A 20,623-nucleotide genomic window follows, 5' to 3' on the forward strand; every position below is an offset into this window, starting at 1 on the left:
TTCAAGTTACAAAATGAGGCATAGACTGACATCTGGCTGTTAAATATCTCACACATATGGAATTGTTTTTTTCCTACTATATTATTCCCTCAAACTAAAAGCTATAAATAAAAAATTGTTTACCTAGGACATAAGAGCAGATGGAAAGAAGTAAATCGACTATGCCTGGGCATCGTTCGGCTTTTCCATTAGTTCAGGAACTGTGAGGGTAGTGGGAGAACGGACCGAGCCGACAGTGAAATCACTCTAGACATAACAGCTCGTTGGCGTCTGTCTGGGTAATGGAGGCCAAATATCTTGTTCATTAACATTAAATCATCCTCATTCGTTTTGGTTAAATCAAGGCAAGTGACCTTTCTTCAGAGACATTTCGACTTTATAGTCAGGAGGTAGCAAAACCACAATGTGGGATTGGAAGCTCTGTGTTTACGTACAGCTCCGCTAGAGGGCGCCAAAGTACCACTGGTTGACAGCCTCTTCATCGACTCTCCCGGGTAAGAGGGCCTCGAGTGTGATCCCAGGTTCTGACTTTTGGGGGGGCTGAACACCAGGAAGCCACAGGGGTCTATGAAGTAAATAAAGTCCTGTTCAAATTTTTTTTATTCCACAACCTTTATATCTATCTTAATTACTATGCTGTTGTATGTCTCAGCCAATAGCTGGCAATGTCAGCTAAAAAATGCAGTTCTGAACCACTAAAGTGATGAAAGGAAAAAGACCGTTTGGATGAAGGAATAATCCATGGCTGTGAACTGTACAAACAAATTTGAGGTATATTACATTTCCTTTGTGTAAGTTTCACTCAAAAATGACCATATTTTCCCTTTTTTTTATTTACACAGTTACTGAAACACATTGGTACAACATGTACTAGATCAATAATATGAGAAACATACCACTATTTCGGGAGCACTAAATGATGTCACCTTAGTTTCATGGACCAATACAATTTTATAAATTGTATCAACATACATTTTTATTAATGTATGTTTATGCAAAAAAATCAACAAGTACAACATGTACTAGCCTAATGCCGCTTTTCCACTGCATGGTACCAGCTCGACACGACTCGACTCAGCTCGCATTTTTTGCGTTTCCACTGCGAAAACATGGTATCTGGTACCTGAAGTGGCTGCTTTTTCTAGTACCGCCTTGCTCTAGGTTCCAAGCGAGCTGAGCCGATGCTAAAAGGTGACGTCGGCAGACGGCCAGCCACTGATTGGCCAGAGAGTGTGACGAAGTCACGAGAGCGACATGGCAACCATGCTGGTAACAGCCATAGCAGCGCCGCAGCCAACATATTCCACTTCTTCAACTTCTTCAACATGCCAGCTAATAATACGAACACGAATACCATCCCATCGATGTCCTCCATTGTTGTTATGTGGGTTCTGTCCATGTGTGGGTTGCGTAGGTGGTGGTTAGTGAGGTCCCCCCTTCACTTTAGGCGTCTTTGAGTGTTATTAATTATTATTATTATTATTATTATTATTATTATTATTCATGTTTAACCTCTGTTTTCCTTTTATTCCTAGTCTGTTTTACATAGTTTTGAATGATGACTATATGCTCTGTAAGGTGACCTTGGGTGTCTTGAAAGGCGCCTCTAAATTAAATGTATTATTATTATTATTATTATGTAGGTGTTGTTTGCGTCGCGTACAAAAATACGTCACAGCCCTTTCGCGCAGCCGACCGCGCCCACGTCCAGGAGGTACTATTTGCGGTGGAAAAGGACCCGTGCTGCTACCGTGTCGAGTCGTGTCGAGTCGAGCTACATGTGCGGTGGAAAAGCGGCATAATACTATGATTAACAGACCACTATTTCGGGAGCACTAAACTATCTTGTCCCCCTTTCAGGGACCAATACATTTTTATAAATCTTCTGATGCAAAAAAATCTTGTTCTGATGCAAAAAAAAAGGGTGCTAATTTTCAGTAAAAAACAAAAAGCTGGCATTATTTTATCAGCTGAGGGCATTTTCATTGCCATAACAACGTGAGCTAATCAACAAGTAGGCCTACAACATGTTCTAGAACAGTGATTCTCAATAACTTACTGTCATTCCCTCCCTAGGTGCCCTCCCTGAATTGAAATAGCCTGCTATTGAGAACCTGCTAATATTTATTTATTTAGATTAATAAAATTAGCGGAGATAACATCTGCAACAACTTAAAACTATTTCCAACTTCAGTTTATTAACTCAATTTGTAACATTTAAACAAGACTGCTAAGTCTGTGTGAATCTCAAAACAGAGAAACAAGAGCAAATGATTCACTGGGGTTTGCATTTAATTTAAAATATTTTTAAACAGTAAACATTGGTCACTTGTCAGCTTCATCAGCTTATTCCCTTTCAAAAAAAAAAAAATATGTTCATCTTTCAAGCATGAATAAAGACACCAAGTCCCTCTGTCATGACTCTGTAAGATCAAAATTGTTGTAAAACTTCTGACCCTTGGTATTATGTTTATTTAAAATAAAATAAGTAACTTATTAAAATAAATAAATAGATAAGACACTAAGTCCCGTCTGCCGCTCGCGCCCCCCGACACCTTTTATCAGCTGAGGGCGTTTCCATGAGTCTCATAGTATTAGAACATGTGGTACTTGTTGATTAGCTCAGTTGTTCTGGCAATGAACATGCCCTCAGCTGATAAAATAATGCCAGTGTTTTTTTTTTACTGAAAATTAGCACCCATGTCAACTTTTTCTGCTCCTTGCACCTTATCATGCTTATCATGCTACGCAGCATTACAAGCCTCTGCCGACTAAACCATGAAGCAATTCAAGAAGAGGCATACATAGAATCGCCTTGTGGTCAACTGTCATTTAAAACATCTGACAGATTATGTCAAGGTTTTAAAATGAATATTATTATTACCTGGTCATGTTATTACACAGCTGGAAATAGTGGATTTTCTGATAAAGACTAGCTAGCCTTTTTGACAAAACAGCAGAAACTATGTTAGGTGCGCTCGTGCTGCATTTTTGGTTTTGTCAAACAGGAGTCTCCCACCCACAAATCAGAGGTTAGAGATTCCTGCAGGAAGGTTTATTAGTGTACAACATCCATTCTCTCATGCTTGTGTAAAAAAAAAAAGGTTGAATATGAGATTTGAGGACGAACCGATAGGGTGGGCTAAGGCAAGTTTTGGGTGGGCTTGAGGCCACCCAAAAGAGGTCTAGCTTCGCCACTGGTTATAGGGATCCTATGATTATGGCTGAAGAACATATTCTGAAAAAAAAAACATCCTGTAAAGCCTCACACTCTAGCAGAGCCATTTACTTTTCAGATAATTTGGGAAGATAATTGAATCCAGCCGCTTGTCAGAGATCCCTTTAATTTAATAGGACAGTAGATTACTACCAACAGGTGTTTATATGCTTATGCTTGACAGACTAAGGATGAACTGTTTTGTCACTATTTGAAGAGGATTCAAATTGTTATGGTCAGTCACATCACTTCATAGTGGGTAAGAAAACTAATTGCGGAATATCGTGCACTGGTTTACGTAAGCCTGTAAGAGGTGCACTCGGACCAGGGCTGGGGCTAGGAGTGGCCCATCGGTCGAGAATGGGCCACTCTCCCCGGTCCCACGAAACAAAAGTATGATTGAGGGTATGGCTAACCCCACAACTCATCCTCATCATGGTTTTATTATATATCAGAGCACAATATATCACAAATGGTAGTTTGTGGTCATGTCAATGCAATGATTGCTTCTGGGAAATATGCATATCAGCGGTTTATTATTAATGATTTGGCCCTGTGGCTATAATTGTTATGCACTTTTCAATTATACCCCTATACGGTGTAGCCTATACATGCGCGTGTTTGCGGACACAAGTGTGTGTGTGTGTGTGTGTGTGTTGCAACTACGTTTGGCCATTGATATCGTGGTACACAACTGTCACATTCCATAGATGATAGGCCTACTTTTGGGGGATAGATGGATGGGTGGATGGGTGGATGGGGGGGGCTTGAACAGTAGCCCATTTCATGGATTAACTACCTCCTCTCTGTGTGAAGGTCAACAACCGGGGGGCTATTAAGGTGCCCTCTGACCTGATGGCTATCATGCCTCTATCCTCCATCCCTCCCCTCTTCTCCCGAGCTCTCTGCTCTCCACTCTCCCGAGCTCTCTGCTCTCCGCCCCCTGCCCCAGCTTTCCACTCTCTCTGCTCTCTGCCCCAGCTCTCTGCTCTCTGCCCAAGTGCTCAGCTCTCTGCCCAAGCTCTGTCCCAGCTCTCTGCTCTGTCCCAGCTCTCTGCTCTCTCCCCCAGCTCTCTGCTCTCTGTCCCAGCTCTCTGCTCTCTCCCCCAGCTCTCTGCTCTGCCCAAGCGCTCAGCTCTCTGTCCCAGCTCGCCGCTCTCTGCCCCAGCTATCTGCTCTCTGCCCCAGCTCTCTGCTCTCTGTCCCAGCTCGCCGCTCTCTGCCCCAGCTATCTGCTCTCCGCTCTCCCAACACTCCCCTGCTCTCTGCTCTCCCCAGCTCTCTCCACGCTCCCCTGCTCTCTCCATGCTCCCCTGCTCTCTGCTCTCCCCAGCTCTCTCCATGCTCCCCTGCTCTCTCCATGCTCCCCTGCTCTCTGCTCTCCCCAGCTCTCTCCATGCTCCCCTGCTCTCTGCTCTCCCCAGCTCTCTCCACGCTCCCCTGCTCTCTCCAGCTCTTATCATCGGTTGAACCACTGATCACATCACGTCTTTGTAAAGGAGGCTATCTGGATGATCTGGATTATTGTGACCAACCTCCTAATTAGCATTGTGTAGCAATAAGCCTCCTCTGTATTTCTCCTTATCTCTTTCCCTTGCTGTCACTGTGGTAACAGCCTGTTCTTGGCATTCAACTTATGGTCCCCTAACTGTGGCTGTGTGTCTGACTTTCAGTGATTTATTTCAAATACAGGTCTTATGTTCAATTACAATTAATTTGTCACAATTTAAAAAGATCCATAAGTCAAGCCATAAATCAAATCTAAGTGTTGTGAGCATCGGTACTGGGTTGAAACCGAGAAGCGCCATACTCGAGTGTATGGATATTCTCAACCTGTATTTTTTTTTATTTAATCACCATTAGCTGACGCTTTGACGACCAGCTGCTTGGGGTTCAATACAGTCTTAGTAATGCACATACAGTAGTTACAAAAACATATAGTTATAATTATGGCCACATATCCTTACAAATAGAATTAATCTAAACATATAGTAACCCAGTCTGAAACAAAGTGCATCTTTCCACGCCCAACTTCTTCCCCCCCCCCCCCCCTTTCCCACACAGCAACAAGGCAGAATGGGGAATACCGATCTAATCTTCTGTGTGAAAATGATGAGTCATAGAACTGTGGTGGGTGGTGGGTGGGGGTCCAACAATGCAGAGAACCGGATAGCTGAGTGACTGAGTACGATGAGATGACAATGATAGATAGATAGGTCTGTAGAGGGAAATAAGTAGACAGGTTACCATGAAGCAAAGTGAAAAATGGGTGATAAGATAAATAAATAAAAAAGGGCAGTACTATATCAGTTTCTCGACTTGAGTTTTGTGTGATTTTCCCACACTGCTTCCAACCGAGACCGATTTGGGGTCAAAGGTTAAAGATCGAGTCCCATGGGTATGAACATCTTTACTCTGTTGGCTTCCACTGTCATCGTACTTCCTCTTCTCTGTTAACACGGTCCTAATGTATCCCTTACATATAAACACTGCAGAGTGGCCTCATGGTGTCAGCAGACATTAAACAATCCCTGAACCCACGGCTGACATCTCTCTGAGGACAGAGGCTCACATGGATGTCCATCATGGAGTGCAAATTGGTCTTAGGTTGGACGCCAGGATATGCGTTGTGTTACTGATTGAAACTCATTAGTTGGCAAAACTGTGCTGTCCAGAGTGCTGAATTGATTGTCTCTGCCAATATCCTTGACCAGGAATGGGAGATCGACTTCATACAGTTGCCTTGACATTACCCATCTTTCCTTTCTTCCCACCACAAGACTAAATGATCAAACAGAGGTTCAGATGCATGCTATTGCAGGCCATGACTCAGAAACAGGGAACATCAACCACAAACACTGGAGGAGCCGTTTATACACACACACAATTTTCAAGAGTCACAGGGCCGATAAGAGAACCAAATTCTACAATATGTAGCTTTTACCAAGTTTGAAGGAGTGTTATTGCCTGTTTATGTGGGACTTGTATCAAATAAATATATCCAGATATGGACAGTCAGAAAGGGACCAAGCATTCAGAGATGTAAACCAAACTGAAAGGAATGCAAAATGGTTCCTGCAATTCTAACTGAGTTCTAGCATCCTGCAATATGAAGAAAAATATATTTTTTGTTAAGATAGTTTATAATATAGAATAGTGTATTTTGTTTATATAATCGATGATACAATAATAGCCATCTCTACACAATGGTTTTTATTATGAACTCAAATCATCTGAGACGGGACCGAACACACTTTACAACAATACATTCATGAGTTGATGCCACATAGTCACGTCAGTTTTCCCTACAGGCCCACAGGAACTCACTGTGGGCTCCTTTCCAACACAGAAAATGGACGACACTGTCATATCATGTGAGCAGGGATGGGGTCAAGGTCTTAAGAAATACCTGAGAGAAATACAAGTCTCTAGTCAACAACAAATTGGTCCATTTGGACTTTCAATCCTATCGTTGTCGTATCAAAAAATGGCCGTGCAGTCTAAAGAACGATACAAAAGTGGTGCTGGATAGGGGCAGCAGTAGTGGTTACTTGGTTAGGGTTAATCATAGCATTCGGTGTTTTCACAAAGCATCATATTGTCCATTTATCCTTTCGCTCTGTCACACATAGCCAATTACAAAAAAATATATAATTTGTCAAATAAGACAGGAAGGCACAGGACACCTCTTTTAATGATTAGACTCTAATAATACTTTTAAGCAAGCAGACCTGTAAAGCATGGTCAACAGAATTACATGTATGGTCCCTTAACAGGAGAAAAAAGTATGTTTTAAAACATTATAATTATTCAATGACTAACCTTTTACTAGCTATCAGATGATGGAAGACTGGAATTAGAAAGAGCAAATTAGAGATTGTATTTGGCAACCACAAGTAGCTCATTTCCTCATAGTGGATTCTTTCAAGTTTATAAACAGGTGTTATTAGGTCCTTAGCAAAGAAAGTACAATGTAGTTGTGTCCATTGGCACATATAGGTCTCAGAGCCATAGCAAAGGATTTGTCTCTTTCTCGTTCAAATGCGTTAAGGCATACTTGTTTCACAGACTATACAATGTTATGCAACAAAAATGACATTGTATTGGAATTCGTATAGATAGCATTCTGCAACACACTGCTCATCCCTGCAGCTTTTGTCAGAAACCCTTTTTGCTGCTCTTACAGCAAAGTGAGCACAAGCATCAGATGTTAGTCTAGTATTTGTATAAGCATATAAACACAGTTGCGACCACAACCCAATATCTCTTCTACAATTCACACAACATAAAATGCTTGCGGATCTTGTATTGGCCTGTGGTCTTGAGGCAACGACAAAATCATCAGTAAACAGTCAAAAACAAGAAAGCACACTGTTTGAGTGGTCATTGGTATGTGGTGGATGAACCCCCCCCCCCAGCCGGGGGCCTGCGGGCCCTCAGAGGTACACATCCATCGTGTTCAGGATCATGTGTCGACACAGCGGGCAGTTCTGTCGGTAGAGGGCCTGCCGAAGCAAGATGTCCGTGCAGCCCCTGCACAGGCAGAGGTGCCTGCAGGGCAGCAGCACCACAGTCTTGCTACAGTCCTGGCAGATCACACACTTCTTCCTCTCCTCCTGCTCCTTGAGCAGACTCAGCAGGTTCTTGGCATGCGGGACTGGGAGGCCCTCCTCTTTACCCGCAGCCCGGAGCTGCTTCAGGGGTCGGACCTTGCTGGAGCTGGGGTAGGCCCGGTCTGGTTGCTCCTGGTCCGGTTGCTCCCGGTAGGGCGCGTCTCCTGCACTCCCATCCGGCGGGTCCCGCTGCTCCTCTCGAGGGTCCCCGTCGCCACCCACTCTGGCGTCGTTGTTGTTGTTATTGTTGTTCCTCCAAGCTCGCATTCGTAGAGTGAGGCTCAGCCAGCTGCCCTGCTGAGACAGCTGCCTCCAGAGCCACCTCTCCTGCAGGTACAGGCGTCGGAGGAGTCTTTGGGCATGTCTTAGGGCCCCAGGGACATGTCCGGGTACTCTCTGCAGGCTCCGAGTTAGGGTCTGTGCAGCAAGGGATAGTCTTTGCAGGGTCGGGACTGCATTGATATAATGGACAGTCTGTCGCCTGACTTGATGGACCAGCTCTGGGTTAAGGTAGACGGTGGTAGCTACGGCGATAGTGATGGTTAGCAAAAGGCCATAGATGTTCATTATAAAGATACTGATGAAGATCTGTGTCAGTGAGACCAGAAAGTCCAGTACCAGTTTGCATGGCGTCCATAGTAAGGTGGAGGTCCCGACGAGGCTGCTATAGAGGAATGTGATGAGGGTCAGGGTGAGTTCCACAACCTTCTGTAGCGGACTTGAGACCGTGTGCCAAACACTGATGAGAGCAGAGTACATGTTCTGGGTGCAAATAAGCACGTAGTTGACAACCGTGTTAGCAAAATAGACCGTTAGGCTTGCGGCGATACCAAAACATTCCAAAACAAACAGCAAACCCCTGTAGAGATACTCTCTTCCACGGAGGAAGACGTGCATAGAAAGGTAGCCAACCATCTTCAGGCTCTCTAGTAATCCTCCGAGAGCGAGCAGGCAACTTCCGGCCATGTTTACGGTGCCATGGGAGATGAGTGAAGTAGTTTCTGCCATGGATATTAAACAGAGAAGAATCCAATTCCAAAATCCAACGAGAAAGTTCCAAAATAATACAGGTAGGTTGTTTACAAACGTGACGACGGCTAAAACAGACCGCACTACAGTGTGGACGATGACAAAGTTCAAGTCCAAAAGGAAGCTGAGAAAGTCTAAGCATTTTACTACAGAGGAAATTATCAAAGGAAAAATAAGAAAGTTCACTAAAGCCATTGTATCGTCGCTGCAAACAACTAACCAGATCCAGACTGCCTTGGGCTTTAGAAGCAGTCCATGTCTAGTGTTTGTTGGACAGGTGTTCTTCACATTATACTGTTGTATGAAAAAGCAAAGACGTGCAAAGCGAAAAAAAAAACGTAGTTTATAATTACGTGGGAATACAGAGATATCTTTCTGCGTTCTGGTCAGCCAGGAGCAGAACGCTCAACGCACACTTACACAGCGGATGTTTATGTTCAAAAAGGACCGACAGGTTTCTCTTAATCCCAGGGTTGTGAGTCAAACTGTTCCACTCTCCCGAAAAGGTATCAAACATCATTTTATGCGGCCAATTTTTCAACGAAAAAGATTTGCGTAATCCCGACAATAAACATAAAAATCACAAGAAAACTTCCCACTGTTCAGGGTAGCCGCCATACTTCTTTTGACTATTCGCTGGTCAGCTGACCTCACCACTTCCTGGAAAACACTGCGTGATTTTGGCGCAACCGCATGCGCATACAATCGGACTTATATGGTTAATAATAGTTTAAACTGTAAAGATTAATTGCAAACCAATTAAAAAATAAGCAAAACAAATTTGAAGAATACATGTTTAAATAGACGATTTGTTAAATAATGTACAACAAGGGTGTGTGTGTGTGTGTGTGTGTGTGTGTGTGTGTGTGTGTGTGTGTGTGTGTGTGTGTGTGTGTGTGTGTGTGTGTGTGTGTGTGTGTGTGTGTGTGTGTGTGTGTGTGTGTGTCCCAATTATCATACTACTACTTACAAATTTAGCATTCTGCAAATAATTCAGAAGTTTGCCAATTGATTTGGTCCATTGACAATTCCATTGACATTAACTCAATGCTCAAAGCAGTGACTGGCGTATCCCATTTCCTCACATTGAGACCAACAATAAAGGGGCAAGACGCAAGATTTGTAGTGGATATAAAATTATCCCTGATTTGTATTCTATCCTCCACAGCTGAGCCGATCAGCAACAAAGGATGCGATGACATGGTAAAGGGAAGTGTGTGTCTGCTGAGATTAAACTAAATCCTTCACAAATGTGTGGCACAACCTGCCAGTACAATTTTCTTGAATATTGAATGACTCATTAGGGATGAGGAGTCACTACAAGCAGCTAAAGGTCTTGTGGGTCATTTCATTGTCTTTGTTGCAACGCCTCTTGGGTAGGGTAACTTTCTTGTGGTCCATGCAGAAGTCAACTTCCTGTGTTTGTTTTCTCGAGGACCAAATCCTTCCTTTTGCAAAGGCAGATGCTTTGAATGGTTTGCCAATGTCCTCTTCACCTTCTGCAGGCATTTTAATGGACCAACACCCTACATGTTACGCATACGTTTACAATCCTAATGGAGCTGAAATGGATTCCCTTTATAAGACAATATGGTGTATTGGATGGTGACGTGTGTAAATCCCACAGTGATTTCCCACATGTACATACACATCCTTAGTCTGGGGAATATAGTTGTGTTCTTCTAACCCTATACCTTTTGCATTCTTACATCTTTGCCACCCAAAGCATTTCAGAGTTATTAGTAGCAGTATTCCGTTCATCCTTGCTACACAGTTGGTAAACAAATTTCCAGTTCTTAACTTATTAACAGTTTACACGTGGTTATTTTGTAAGGAACAAAACCTGGGCATCCTACTTTCCCAACATTTATGTCATAGTAAACTGCAGAAGAAGAAACATGTTGGGGAGAGGCCATGGGAAACAACAGAGGGACTTGTTTCTTACCACGGGAAAAAAGTTGCTGAGGACTAGTTAGCTAATTCAGGTTTCCCAATGTACCCCATCTCTCCTCGTAACCAAGAAATGTGCCCACATTCACCCGTCCTTTCATGTGCGACTCCAGCCATCCCCCCCAGGTTATTCAGCCATTTTAAGAGCCGAAACCAAACCATTTAACCCCAGCCTTGTTAGGGCCATGCTCTACCGAATTGAGGTACCCAGGAAGGACAGGAAACAACTTTGTCACAGATGGCTTGTGTCCATGAGGACTCCACTGTGCTCATCCTTTAGAGGTAGTTTTTGGTTAGCCAGGCGTTAAGTTTCTATTGCATCCTCTTCACATCCCGTCCTATCAACCCCTACCATTTGTCCATTGCTACAGACTGATTGACTTACTGATGTCCTTGTCCTTCAACAAGTTCAACGTTAGGTTCCTCTGGCTTAATGTTGGCTAGGGTTGGTGTCCAGCGTACATTACAATCATGTGCTCTATAAAGATGTGTATCTGTGTCTGTATGTATGCATAAGGAGAGGGAGAGAGGGAGAGAAAGGGAGAGAGAAAGAACGAAAGAGAGAGAGAGAGAACGAGTGAGCGGGAGTGCACAGTGCGTAAGTGACAGACCAGAAGCTTCTATGGGAAAACACAATTCCCAGTTGTACTCCCAGAGTGCGGAGTGGTCAAGACCCGTTAACAAGACCCCAGCATTCCACATCAACCCCCTGGTCGAGAGAGAGAGAGAGAGAGAGAGAGAGAGAGAGAGAGAGAGAGAGAGAGAGAGAGAGAGAGAGAGAGAGAGAGAGAGAGAGAGAGAGAGAGAGAGAGAGAGAGAGAGAGGGTGATGAGATGAGGGCGAGAAGAAAGGTTAGCAGTGTAGTGATAAGAAAGAATGACAGGCTGACTGAGCATGTGTCGTGATGGTTCACAGTAACAGCCCGTGGATGTCCTGGGAACACATTTTTGTCCTCTTGACGTTTTCCTTCCTTCAGTATGACTCAAGCACCTCATTGTCTCCACGCATTAATAGGTAGCCCCTCAGCTTCCTGTTCACATGTTGTCCTGTATGTATGATCTCACTGGGACCAGGTCTGTCACCATTCACTCTGCTTCCAAACCTTCAAGATAATATGTTCAAAACGTTTATCGTAAATCAATTATTGTCCTTCATTGGGCTCTTTTAGTCAAAAAGTTGTTTCTTTGAACTTTAATTCTCTTAATGCCAATTTCTTTATTCTTGCTGTATATTGTCTAAATGACCCTGGCTGGACAGCCACTGGCTAGACATGCCATTGGGATGGTTTTTAACAATTAACGTTTTCCATCAAACACAATCACCATGGTGACCATGTGCATTTCTTCGCACAAGTTGGTATCAAAGTGTCCCTTTGACACAATCGCTTTTATTGTGACGGAGTTTAGTAGATATTCAAATGTCTCTCCCACTCTTCCCCCGACCCCCTTATTGTGGACAATAGATGCCTCTCTTTCTACACAGACAACCCCCCGCTTCCCCCCCCCCAAATCAACTTGCCTTTGGGTCTGGCCTCAGTGGCTTGGAAAGAATGACTTATTTTCCTCTCTTTCCTTCCTACCAGCACTCTGTGAAGCAGGGGTGTAAGCCATAGCCTTGAGTGGCGTAAACAGAAGCTACGCGTGTACCGCCATCCATCACGACGGTGAAGAGTACACCGGCACACATGCTGGGGTCACTCCCTGTTTGGCATGCCACCGGAGGATGTGTAGAAATAGTCAGGTTCAGGGGTAACTCCTAAGTGTGTTTACACTCCAGCGACAAAACAGTCTAGCGGTTCACTTTTTTGGTCCAAAAAAATAGGAAGCTTGTAAGTGGCCAGATGATATTGTTAATTTATCTTCAGCCCAGTAAATCCACCCAAAGGAAAGGGCTTTATGAGCGACAAGTTCTGCGAGAGAGCCGTGCCGGGATTTTGGTTTGAGGCTATTTGCTATTAGCCAACATATGTGAAGAGGGTGTGAAAACTTGGTGTTCAAACCATGTTCAGGATCTTCAGATTCCATGAAAAGTTTTTGGAGCATTGGATGCTCTTCCTGTTTTTATCCCCTTTTTCAGTTTAAATTTCAAACCCGTTGCCCCCAAGTATTCCCTAGCCCCCCTCCAGGATGTAGCATGTTAAAGGCTAACAGAGGATGTCTTGAGACCCTTCACAAGGCTATTTTAAGATATCTGCAATGGGAGTCCTATACTCTTAACACTAATTCAACCCCAGCGACATTATGTCTCAAGCTGCTCTCTGCACATTTTCTTTGCTCAACCTACTTTCTATAGATTACATGGTGTTTTGGTTAAGTCTCATGGTTCTCATGCATTTGTCTTTGTAGCAATGGCCATTAGTCTGCATGAGAATACATGAGAACCTTGAGATTCAATCCAAACTCAATTCAATGAAAACAAAGTGGTGGTTTATACCTAATAAATATTCGTCAACATAATGAAGAAAATTATCATCCTAGATTGTGAAATGTTTTTATGCACTGCATTCTTGTTTGAGCCCATCACATACCAAATGGTTTGGTTCTCCACATAAATTCTGTGTGAGATACTCACCACCACCAACAACAATGGATTTATTAATCCATTGGAATTAAACAGTGAGACAAAATTGTTCTAACATGTCGGTCATCAGTCAATGCATTGAACTTTCTATGTTTAAAGCCTTGTGTAACAATTGCTCTAATTTTGTGAAGTTGTACCACTCTCTTTGAGAGAATCAAGCCTCCAGGAACAAAAATATTCTCTCTAGATACTTCAGCTCTAGAGAAAACAAAATACGACATCTACAAACATGAAAAACACAGCAGAGAGCCTTCTACACATCAGAAGGAACATCCAACGGGACATCCCAGTTGAACTGGCTTTATAACATGGACTCTTTGTAATTTAAACCAATTGCCGTCTATGGTAGTGAAGTCTGGGGTCCTCTCACCAACCAAGAATTCACAAAATGGGCCAAACACAAGTTGATACTTTGCAGAATTCTGTAAATCCAATTTCCGAATCTGGAACCAACAGCAACTCACCACACAGAGCCGCAAGGCCTGCCTCGCTGCACCAAACCAAGTGATGAAGAAACAGACATACAAGAACTGGAACATTGGAAAGAATCAACAAAACCACAGAGTAGACTGGATTGCTATTTTACGAACTGAGTAAACAGTAGCCGAATGATTATAAGAGCTGAGACATTTGTTGAAGATGGACAGTCTCAGTGCAGACTCAGCACAGCCTTGCGATTGAGAAAGGCCGCCATATGACGGGCTCCCCAGAGCAGACAGGCTATGCACCAACAGCACACAAAAGCAGGGGGGAAACAGGCTGAACTTTCTAACCTCCTGTGAACTATACCAGGATATCAGAAACAATTTTTTCCCGCAAATCACCCAAAGACTTTGACAATACCGTAGACATCAACAATCAAACATGCAGCAGCAAGAAGGGGACAACTAATCCAATATATATACATATTTGACTTTTGTATTTGACAATGTAAATGAACATTGTGCATGCCCATGGAAAGGTCATGGGCTCTCTCTCTCTCTCTCTCTCTCTCTCTCTCTCTCTCTCTCTCTCTCTCTCTCTCTCTCTCTCTCTCTCTCTCTCTCTCTCTCTCTCTCTCTCTCTCTCTCTCTCTCTCTCTCTCTCTCTCTCTCCCTCTACTTTTAACACGTTTAAAATATGCCTTTAGTTTTTACCTTCACCAGAGGAGATAGATATACATCACAGCTCTACATATATGAAATTGGAAATTAGCCTTATTTATGAACCCAATTTGATTCATATCTCAATGGACTTTTGCAGAAATTAACTTAATGCAGTTAAGTGTCATTACTAATATTTGCTGAGATGCTCTCTAGCCATCTGAGAGCCAGTGAGGCCCTTTATGTTTGCTATGTGAAGCTGAGTAGTCGTCCCAGTCCCAGGAAAAATATTAAATACAGCTCTCTTTACTTCTCCCATGACCTCTATTGGGTTACCACCAGAGGGAAACACATTAAAAAAACACCCAAAACGTGGGAAACGTATGCTTAAAGGTTGGGTATGGGATTTGCGAAACGGCAGCAGATTTTGAAAATACACAACTCAAATGGTCCTACCCCCTCTCCTTCAACGCTGACTCTGACTCCACCCATTCCAAGTACATGGACGCGCAATCATGCACGAGCGCGAACACAGATGCGCGAGAGCGAGCCATTAGCTAGCTCCAGTAGCTACCGCAGGATAACTACAAACAGGAGCTTGCTCTGGGTCACGAGCTCTGGGTCACGAGTACTGCACGAAGGGGTCGCGCGCGGGGGAGGGGGAGTGCAGTACGACCGTTTGATTGACGTACTTACTGTCCAATGCAACTCTGTGGCTCTGGAAATCATTGGCTGGAGTTTTTCGAGCCCTGCCCGTTCCACAGATGATTGACTTGTTTAATTTTTATGTCAGTACTTCTAACTCAGTGGCTGTAAGTGGGTTATGATAAGGATTTCAAGTAATTTTGCAAAAATGGCCAAAAAAGCGAATTCCATACCCAACCTTTAAAATATATGACCCAAGATGTCTGATAAGATGTGTCCAGTATGGTTTGAGTATGCCATGCACTCTCACACAAATATAATTATATATTGAATGGAACTATAAATTGTCAACTGTTACTAACTTGCTGGGATTCTCAAAAAGGACCAAATACAGACAGATGCTTTCTACGATGTCGTACTTTTCTCTGATAACACACATATTAATTGTAATCCACCTTTTACATACCTGTACCTGTACATTGCTTTCTGGATAGAAATTCATGGCAGAGTATTTACTATGCAGACTTCAAACTTACATCTCTGGCTTTAAATTGGCTGTTCTGTTCATTGAATCAAATACTGTCTTAAACCGTGAGCCAAGACTTTGGAAGGTTTTGGATTTGACATAAAACATGGCTTTATAACCAGGATGGATGAGGTATGTGGACTGAATATGGCCTTAATCTTCTCTCAACCTATAGGTAGGAGGAGTCTAATTCCCGTCCTCCCAGCTTAGTAACATATGTGTGTGCTCTCCTGCAGGTGAGCAAACACTGCAGACGTTAAATGCACTGGTAGTTTAGTTCAGACGTACAAACCAACCGTGCCTTTGCCATTTTCACAAGGTATAAAATATACCCAGAGACACAACGAAGGGATCTAGGCTCTTGTGTTTGTCCCACGCTGTCCTCATGCTAAATCTTCCATATGATTACTATGGAGCAGGCAAGACCACATGACCATACAAGGACATTTGAGTCGCATCCAAGTTTTATTTAGCCTGGGCACGGCGCTCATTTACAGGTATCATATTTAAAATGTTATGAACTACATTCTGTAGTATTTCCACTTGCATTACAAGTGAGGTATCAACAGAAAAATGTATCATATAACGTTGGAACGGTGAACTTGACTTGTTTGTTTTAATCAATGAAAAAATATATATAGTCTAAAAGTGATAGGGCTTCTTGTTGATTTGAATATTTTTTATTTTACACTGGGCTGCCATTGCCTGCGTTAATGTTGACCTCAATCATCATTGAAACGTGATCACCCGGGACAGATGTAGTGTCCATAAAGGGCTCCGTTGGGCAGCTGCCAGATGTCAAGTTAACTATCCAGGCAAATAGGCCAAACTTTATCATTTTCTTTAGCTTTTAAGCGATGCGAAACATTGAAAATCGTTGATTCAAATATTCTCGACACATTCTACTTATTAACGTCAAATAACCCCCTCCGGCTTAAATCAACACCACGCGCTATCCTGTGAGAACCACCGCTAACGTTACAGTTATCAGTTGCCCTCCCATTTCTCTCGCTCGCTCTCTCTCTCGCTCTCTCTTTTTTTTTCTCTCTCTCTCTCTCTCTCTCTCTCTCTCTCTCTCTCTCTCTCTCTCTCTCTCTCTCTCTCTCTCTCTCTCTCTCTCTCTCTCTCTCTCTCTCTCTCTCTCTCTCACACACGCACGGTCGAACGCACGCACGCACGCACGCACACACGCGCGCGTTCGCGCCTACAGTTTGCCAGGAGGACCAACTGACTGTCAGACTCACTCCACTCCCCTCACACTCACAGGGCAGCAGGACTCAACGACTATGGCTTTACGGACGAAGACCGCTCTCCTTGTTGGACTTTTCTTCCTCCTTCACACGTGGGGAGGTGAGTGAATGACCGAGATCCCTTCTTTCAAAGATAGCGGTAGTTCAGGGTTCTGAAGGTAGCCTCCAGCTAAACTTTGTGGGGTCGCTCCGGGCTCCTGCAGTAGGCTGCAGCGGGACCTGTGCAAACGGTGAACATGTGATACACACACACACACACTACCTTCTTGTTAAGATGTCGCTGGGAATTTAGCCGGAGTGTGTGAACTGTTGAAATTGCAAATGAATCGAAGGAGGCCAGTGATAAAAAAAATAGCTGTAGTTGGAAAAAGGATTTTTCTTAACCGATCCATCTTCAATGCAGCCGGACTGTGGTTCGTCTTCAGCCTGATGTAAAATGTTGCAATGTAGATTTAACGTGGACAGGTAGAGAATGCTTGAATCAAGTTCACTTGACGAAATTGGTGCCTGAAGGCTTTCATTTAAACATACTTAAAGCGTAACGTCAAAGTCTATTTTTATAACCTAATAAGCACTCCTTTAGTGTATGCTACACCGCCCCAGTAAACTGTAATTGAAGGTATGCTGTCGGATGTGTGAGGTTTCAGGAATGCAAACTTTGCGACCAACAACTTGAACTTAAGCGTGTGCTGTTGGAAAGTGAAATCACTTTGATGACATCTCACATAAATATGACTTCCGTCATAAAAGTGGTTTGTTTATTCGTTAGGTTATGCGCTTCATATAATAATTTGCCCTTTAATGGCAAATCATAATTGGTATTTTTCATGCTGTGCCTACATTTTATTTATAATAACCAGGGTGGTTTGTCTCATCCGCATAGATTCAGTTGTGAAGAAACCTGTTTCCTCTCATCTGTCTCATCTGTTATAATAACCAAAGGATAAACTTGCCCAGCTCTGAATAGGGCACCACCCACACACACACACACACACACACACACACACACACACACACACACACACACACACACACACACACACACACACACACACACACACACACACACACACACACACACACACACACACACACACACACACACAAAGATATGCACGAGCATACCACACAAAATGAACACACAAATAGCAGACACACGCAAGCACGCACTCAAACACCATGGACACAAGTAGTCCAAATATGCATACACGTTGAAGTACCCAAACGCACAAATCAGTCATTTGTCATTTTGCCTCTCTCACTGTTTAGATGTACTGGTGGAACATGGTGGTGTAATAGGCCTGAATAGGGCAATCAGTCATGCTAGATTGGATGTAAAGAAACCGACGAAGGTATAGACAACAAGTTAACTTATGAAACCAGCGGCTTCAGTTTGAGACCTAGCAGACCCTAGCAACTGCTGAGATGCATTCAATTATTTGTTAATGAGACTGTCTCTCAGTGTATTAAACAACAAGGACATGTTATAGAGCATAGAGTAAGTGAATGTGCATTGACAAAGGTGTGTGGCGGGGGGGACTCGCTGGGCCATCTGCCTCTTGTCTACGTGTTTTTGTTTGTTGATAGAAGAGGAAACGTGTGCCTCTTTCCACCGTCCACCCGGTGTGTGTGTGTTCAGCCCCCCCCCCCCCTTCCCCCAACGCCCACACCTCTCATGCTGTGTGTGTGTCTGTTTTTGGTTCTCCAGACGAAACACATTTTTTCCGAAGGCATTGTTGTTGATCTCCTGTCCTGTTTGACTTCAGCCCTATTATCGTTGGTTTCCTGATTCCCACTCTCTGCTGGTCCTCCCTGTCACCTTACACATCCTTATTCCTCTTCCTGGAACCTGTAAAGGCTTTAGTGTCTACCTGTCTGAGTCAAGCCAAGGCTCGCCCCTCGCAACCCGCCCTCTCTCTCTCTCTCTCTCTCTCTCTCTCTCTCTCTCTCTCCGACTTCAATTGAACAAACTCTTCATTGCCTATTTTACTGCCGCTTTGTCAACACATTTACAATGGTATTATTCACATCTGAGGTGCAAATAAATTAAAAAAGTTTATAGCTCCACAACTTAAAGCTCAAAAACTCAAATCCAAGAGGCGTCAGACTTTTTTGGCTCATGGGGAGAGTTGCCCAAACACATTCCCACTCTCACACATAAATCTAGCAATCGAGCAATAACTCATCTGTTTGAAGCATGAGCAATTACTAATACTATACGTGTGAGCTGTCCTCACCCTGGGGGCAGCCAGCAAAAGAAAGAAAGTTGATAGATTATTGCACTGACTGTTGATGGGATAGAATTTACTTCCTGTGACATCAGCCAATTTTGGAAGTTCAAAGGGCAACACACATCCGACCTCTGCCATTAGAATTAGAACAATAGGTTCCTTCGCTCTTTCTAGCGGGGTTGATCTGGTGTCTTGGTTTCCTCAGACAACTAGTGCTCTTCAGAGAAAGAAAGTTCCCTTCCTGGACAATCGACGTCTTTGTCGCGCCTCCACCACAGTACAGAAAACAGAGGCCCTGCGTTCTGGCAGATGATCAGCATAGGACATGCAATGGGAGTCCCTTATGACCGAGAGCTCTCAGACAGAGGAATGGCAGTTTCCCCTCGAACGCATTTAAACCCAGTATCTGGCCGGACTATTCTGGGTCCCCGTTGGACATAGTTCGGAGGCCAAGGTAATAGTGTGAGCCTCACATTGGTATGGTATGCGTCAGTTAATTACAATTTTGCTTTTGAGGTTTTTTTAAGGCCTGGATCTGAACCGGGATCTGAACATGTACATGACTTGTTGATGCGTAGTTATCGGTATTTGTTGTTGATAGATAGATGTCCTACCAATCAATCTACTGTTCTACACTTGTCGACATCATAATATCAACCCGAGAGTTAAGAAATTTAGTCTTAAGTTTTCAGCAGGGTTGAATAGGGGAGGCAAAGTGCATAAGCGTGTGTCTCCATGCCACCGTTGGCAGTGTCCTGTGTTTCTAAATACATGATATTTGTTTCATACCTCCAGGACCTCGTCAGGGGGAGAGTTTGTGTGGGCCACGTGTTTTCTTTTTTTAAACAACAATCTTTATCATTGAAGTGAAGCCCTCAGCTGGTCCCAGGGTCATGTTTGTCGGTTACCATGCAACAAAGCTCACAGAACACTGGGCCGAGAGGAGAACCAGGCCTCTCTCTGCTGCTGTGTTCGGATCCGGTGCTTGTAAAAATGTGATATGATCTCAGAAATTTCTACATCCGAGTTAATCACAGTTCAAATATATATTTGTAGGGAATATTCACCAATGTCATCCAAGTCCAAATAGTACAATAGTATAACAGTGGTATAAATTTTAAAGAATATTAACGGGATGTTCAACTGTTTGATTGAAGACAACACAAATTACAGCAGGCTTCATGCTTTGAAGTGTCTCTACTTCGTAACATTTCCCACTCTAAAAAAAGTATTAGGATTTTGAATCCCTCAATAGTTCTAGAACTACCCTATAAAACCTACAGAGCATTTTCTTAGGCAGTTCATAGAAACCCTTGTGACAGAAGGGTGTGTTAACGTGGAGGTTGACCGTTGCAACATAACTTGAGAAATCAATGTATGGGTCAGCCAAATCCTCCTGAAACTTCTGCTTTTAATGATGTGACAAATGGATTTTGTTTGATGCCATCCAAAGTTCATCTGAGTTCTTCATTGGTTGCAGTCAGAGAATACTGAGTTTCA

At 43.4% G+C, this 20,623-nt stretch overlaps 2 protein-coding genes and 1 long non-coding RNA gene across 11 annotated transcripts in view; 2 read left to right on the top strand and 1 right to left on the bottom strand.

The window, feature by feature from the left end:
* Window positions 1-1,802: 1,802 nt before the first annotated feature.
* LOC132475011 (uncharacterized) lies at window positions 1,803-2,825 on the top strand. The gene is made up of 2 exons (XR_009529790.1): window positions 1,803-2,439; window positions 2,527-2,825. It is a non-coding gene; the product is annotated as an uncharacterized LOC132475011 (long non-coding RNA).
* Window positions 2,826-6,417: 3,592 nt separating this feature from the next.
* On the bottom strand, window positions 6,418-9,509 carry rnf26 (ring finger protein 26). Its single transcript, XM_060074786.1, has one exon. It carries the CDS (start codon window positions 9,052-9,054, stop codon window positions 7,654-7,656), a length of 1,401 nt encoding a protein of 466 aa, XP_059930769.1. The 5' UTR covers window positions 9,055-9,509; the 3' UTR covers window positions 6,418-7,653.
* A 7,322-nt stretch (window positions 9,510-16,831) lies between these two features.
* The window catches only part of mcamb (melanoma cell adhesion molecule b), a 32,849-nt gene continuing 29,057 nt past the window's right edge, over window positions 16,832-20,623 (top strand). For all 9 annotated transcript variants that reach the window (XM_060074460.1, XM_060074461.1, XM_060074462.1 and 6 more), the window contains exon 1: window positions 16,832-16,992. In XM_060074460.1, the coding sequence (XP_059930443.1) occupies window positions 16,929-16,992 (64 nt within the window). In that variant the 5' untranslated portion in view covers window positions 16,832-16,928. The remainder of the gene's footprint in view (window positions 16,993-20,623) is intronic.

This window comes from Gadus macrocephalus, chromosome 16, assembly GCF_031168955.1.
Source record: "Gadus macrocephalus chromosome 16, ASM3116895v1".
In the NCBI taxonomy this organism is placed as follows: Eukaryota; Metazoa; Chordata; class Actinopteri; order Gadiformes; family Gadidae; genus Gadus; species Gadus macrocephalus.

What these genes read in the sequence shown, in the direction of transcription:
- rnf26 (XM_060074786.1), bottom strand. Translation starts at nt 9,054, where the DNA reads ATGGCTTTAGTGAACTTTCTTATTTTTCCTTTGATAATTTCCTCTGTA.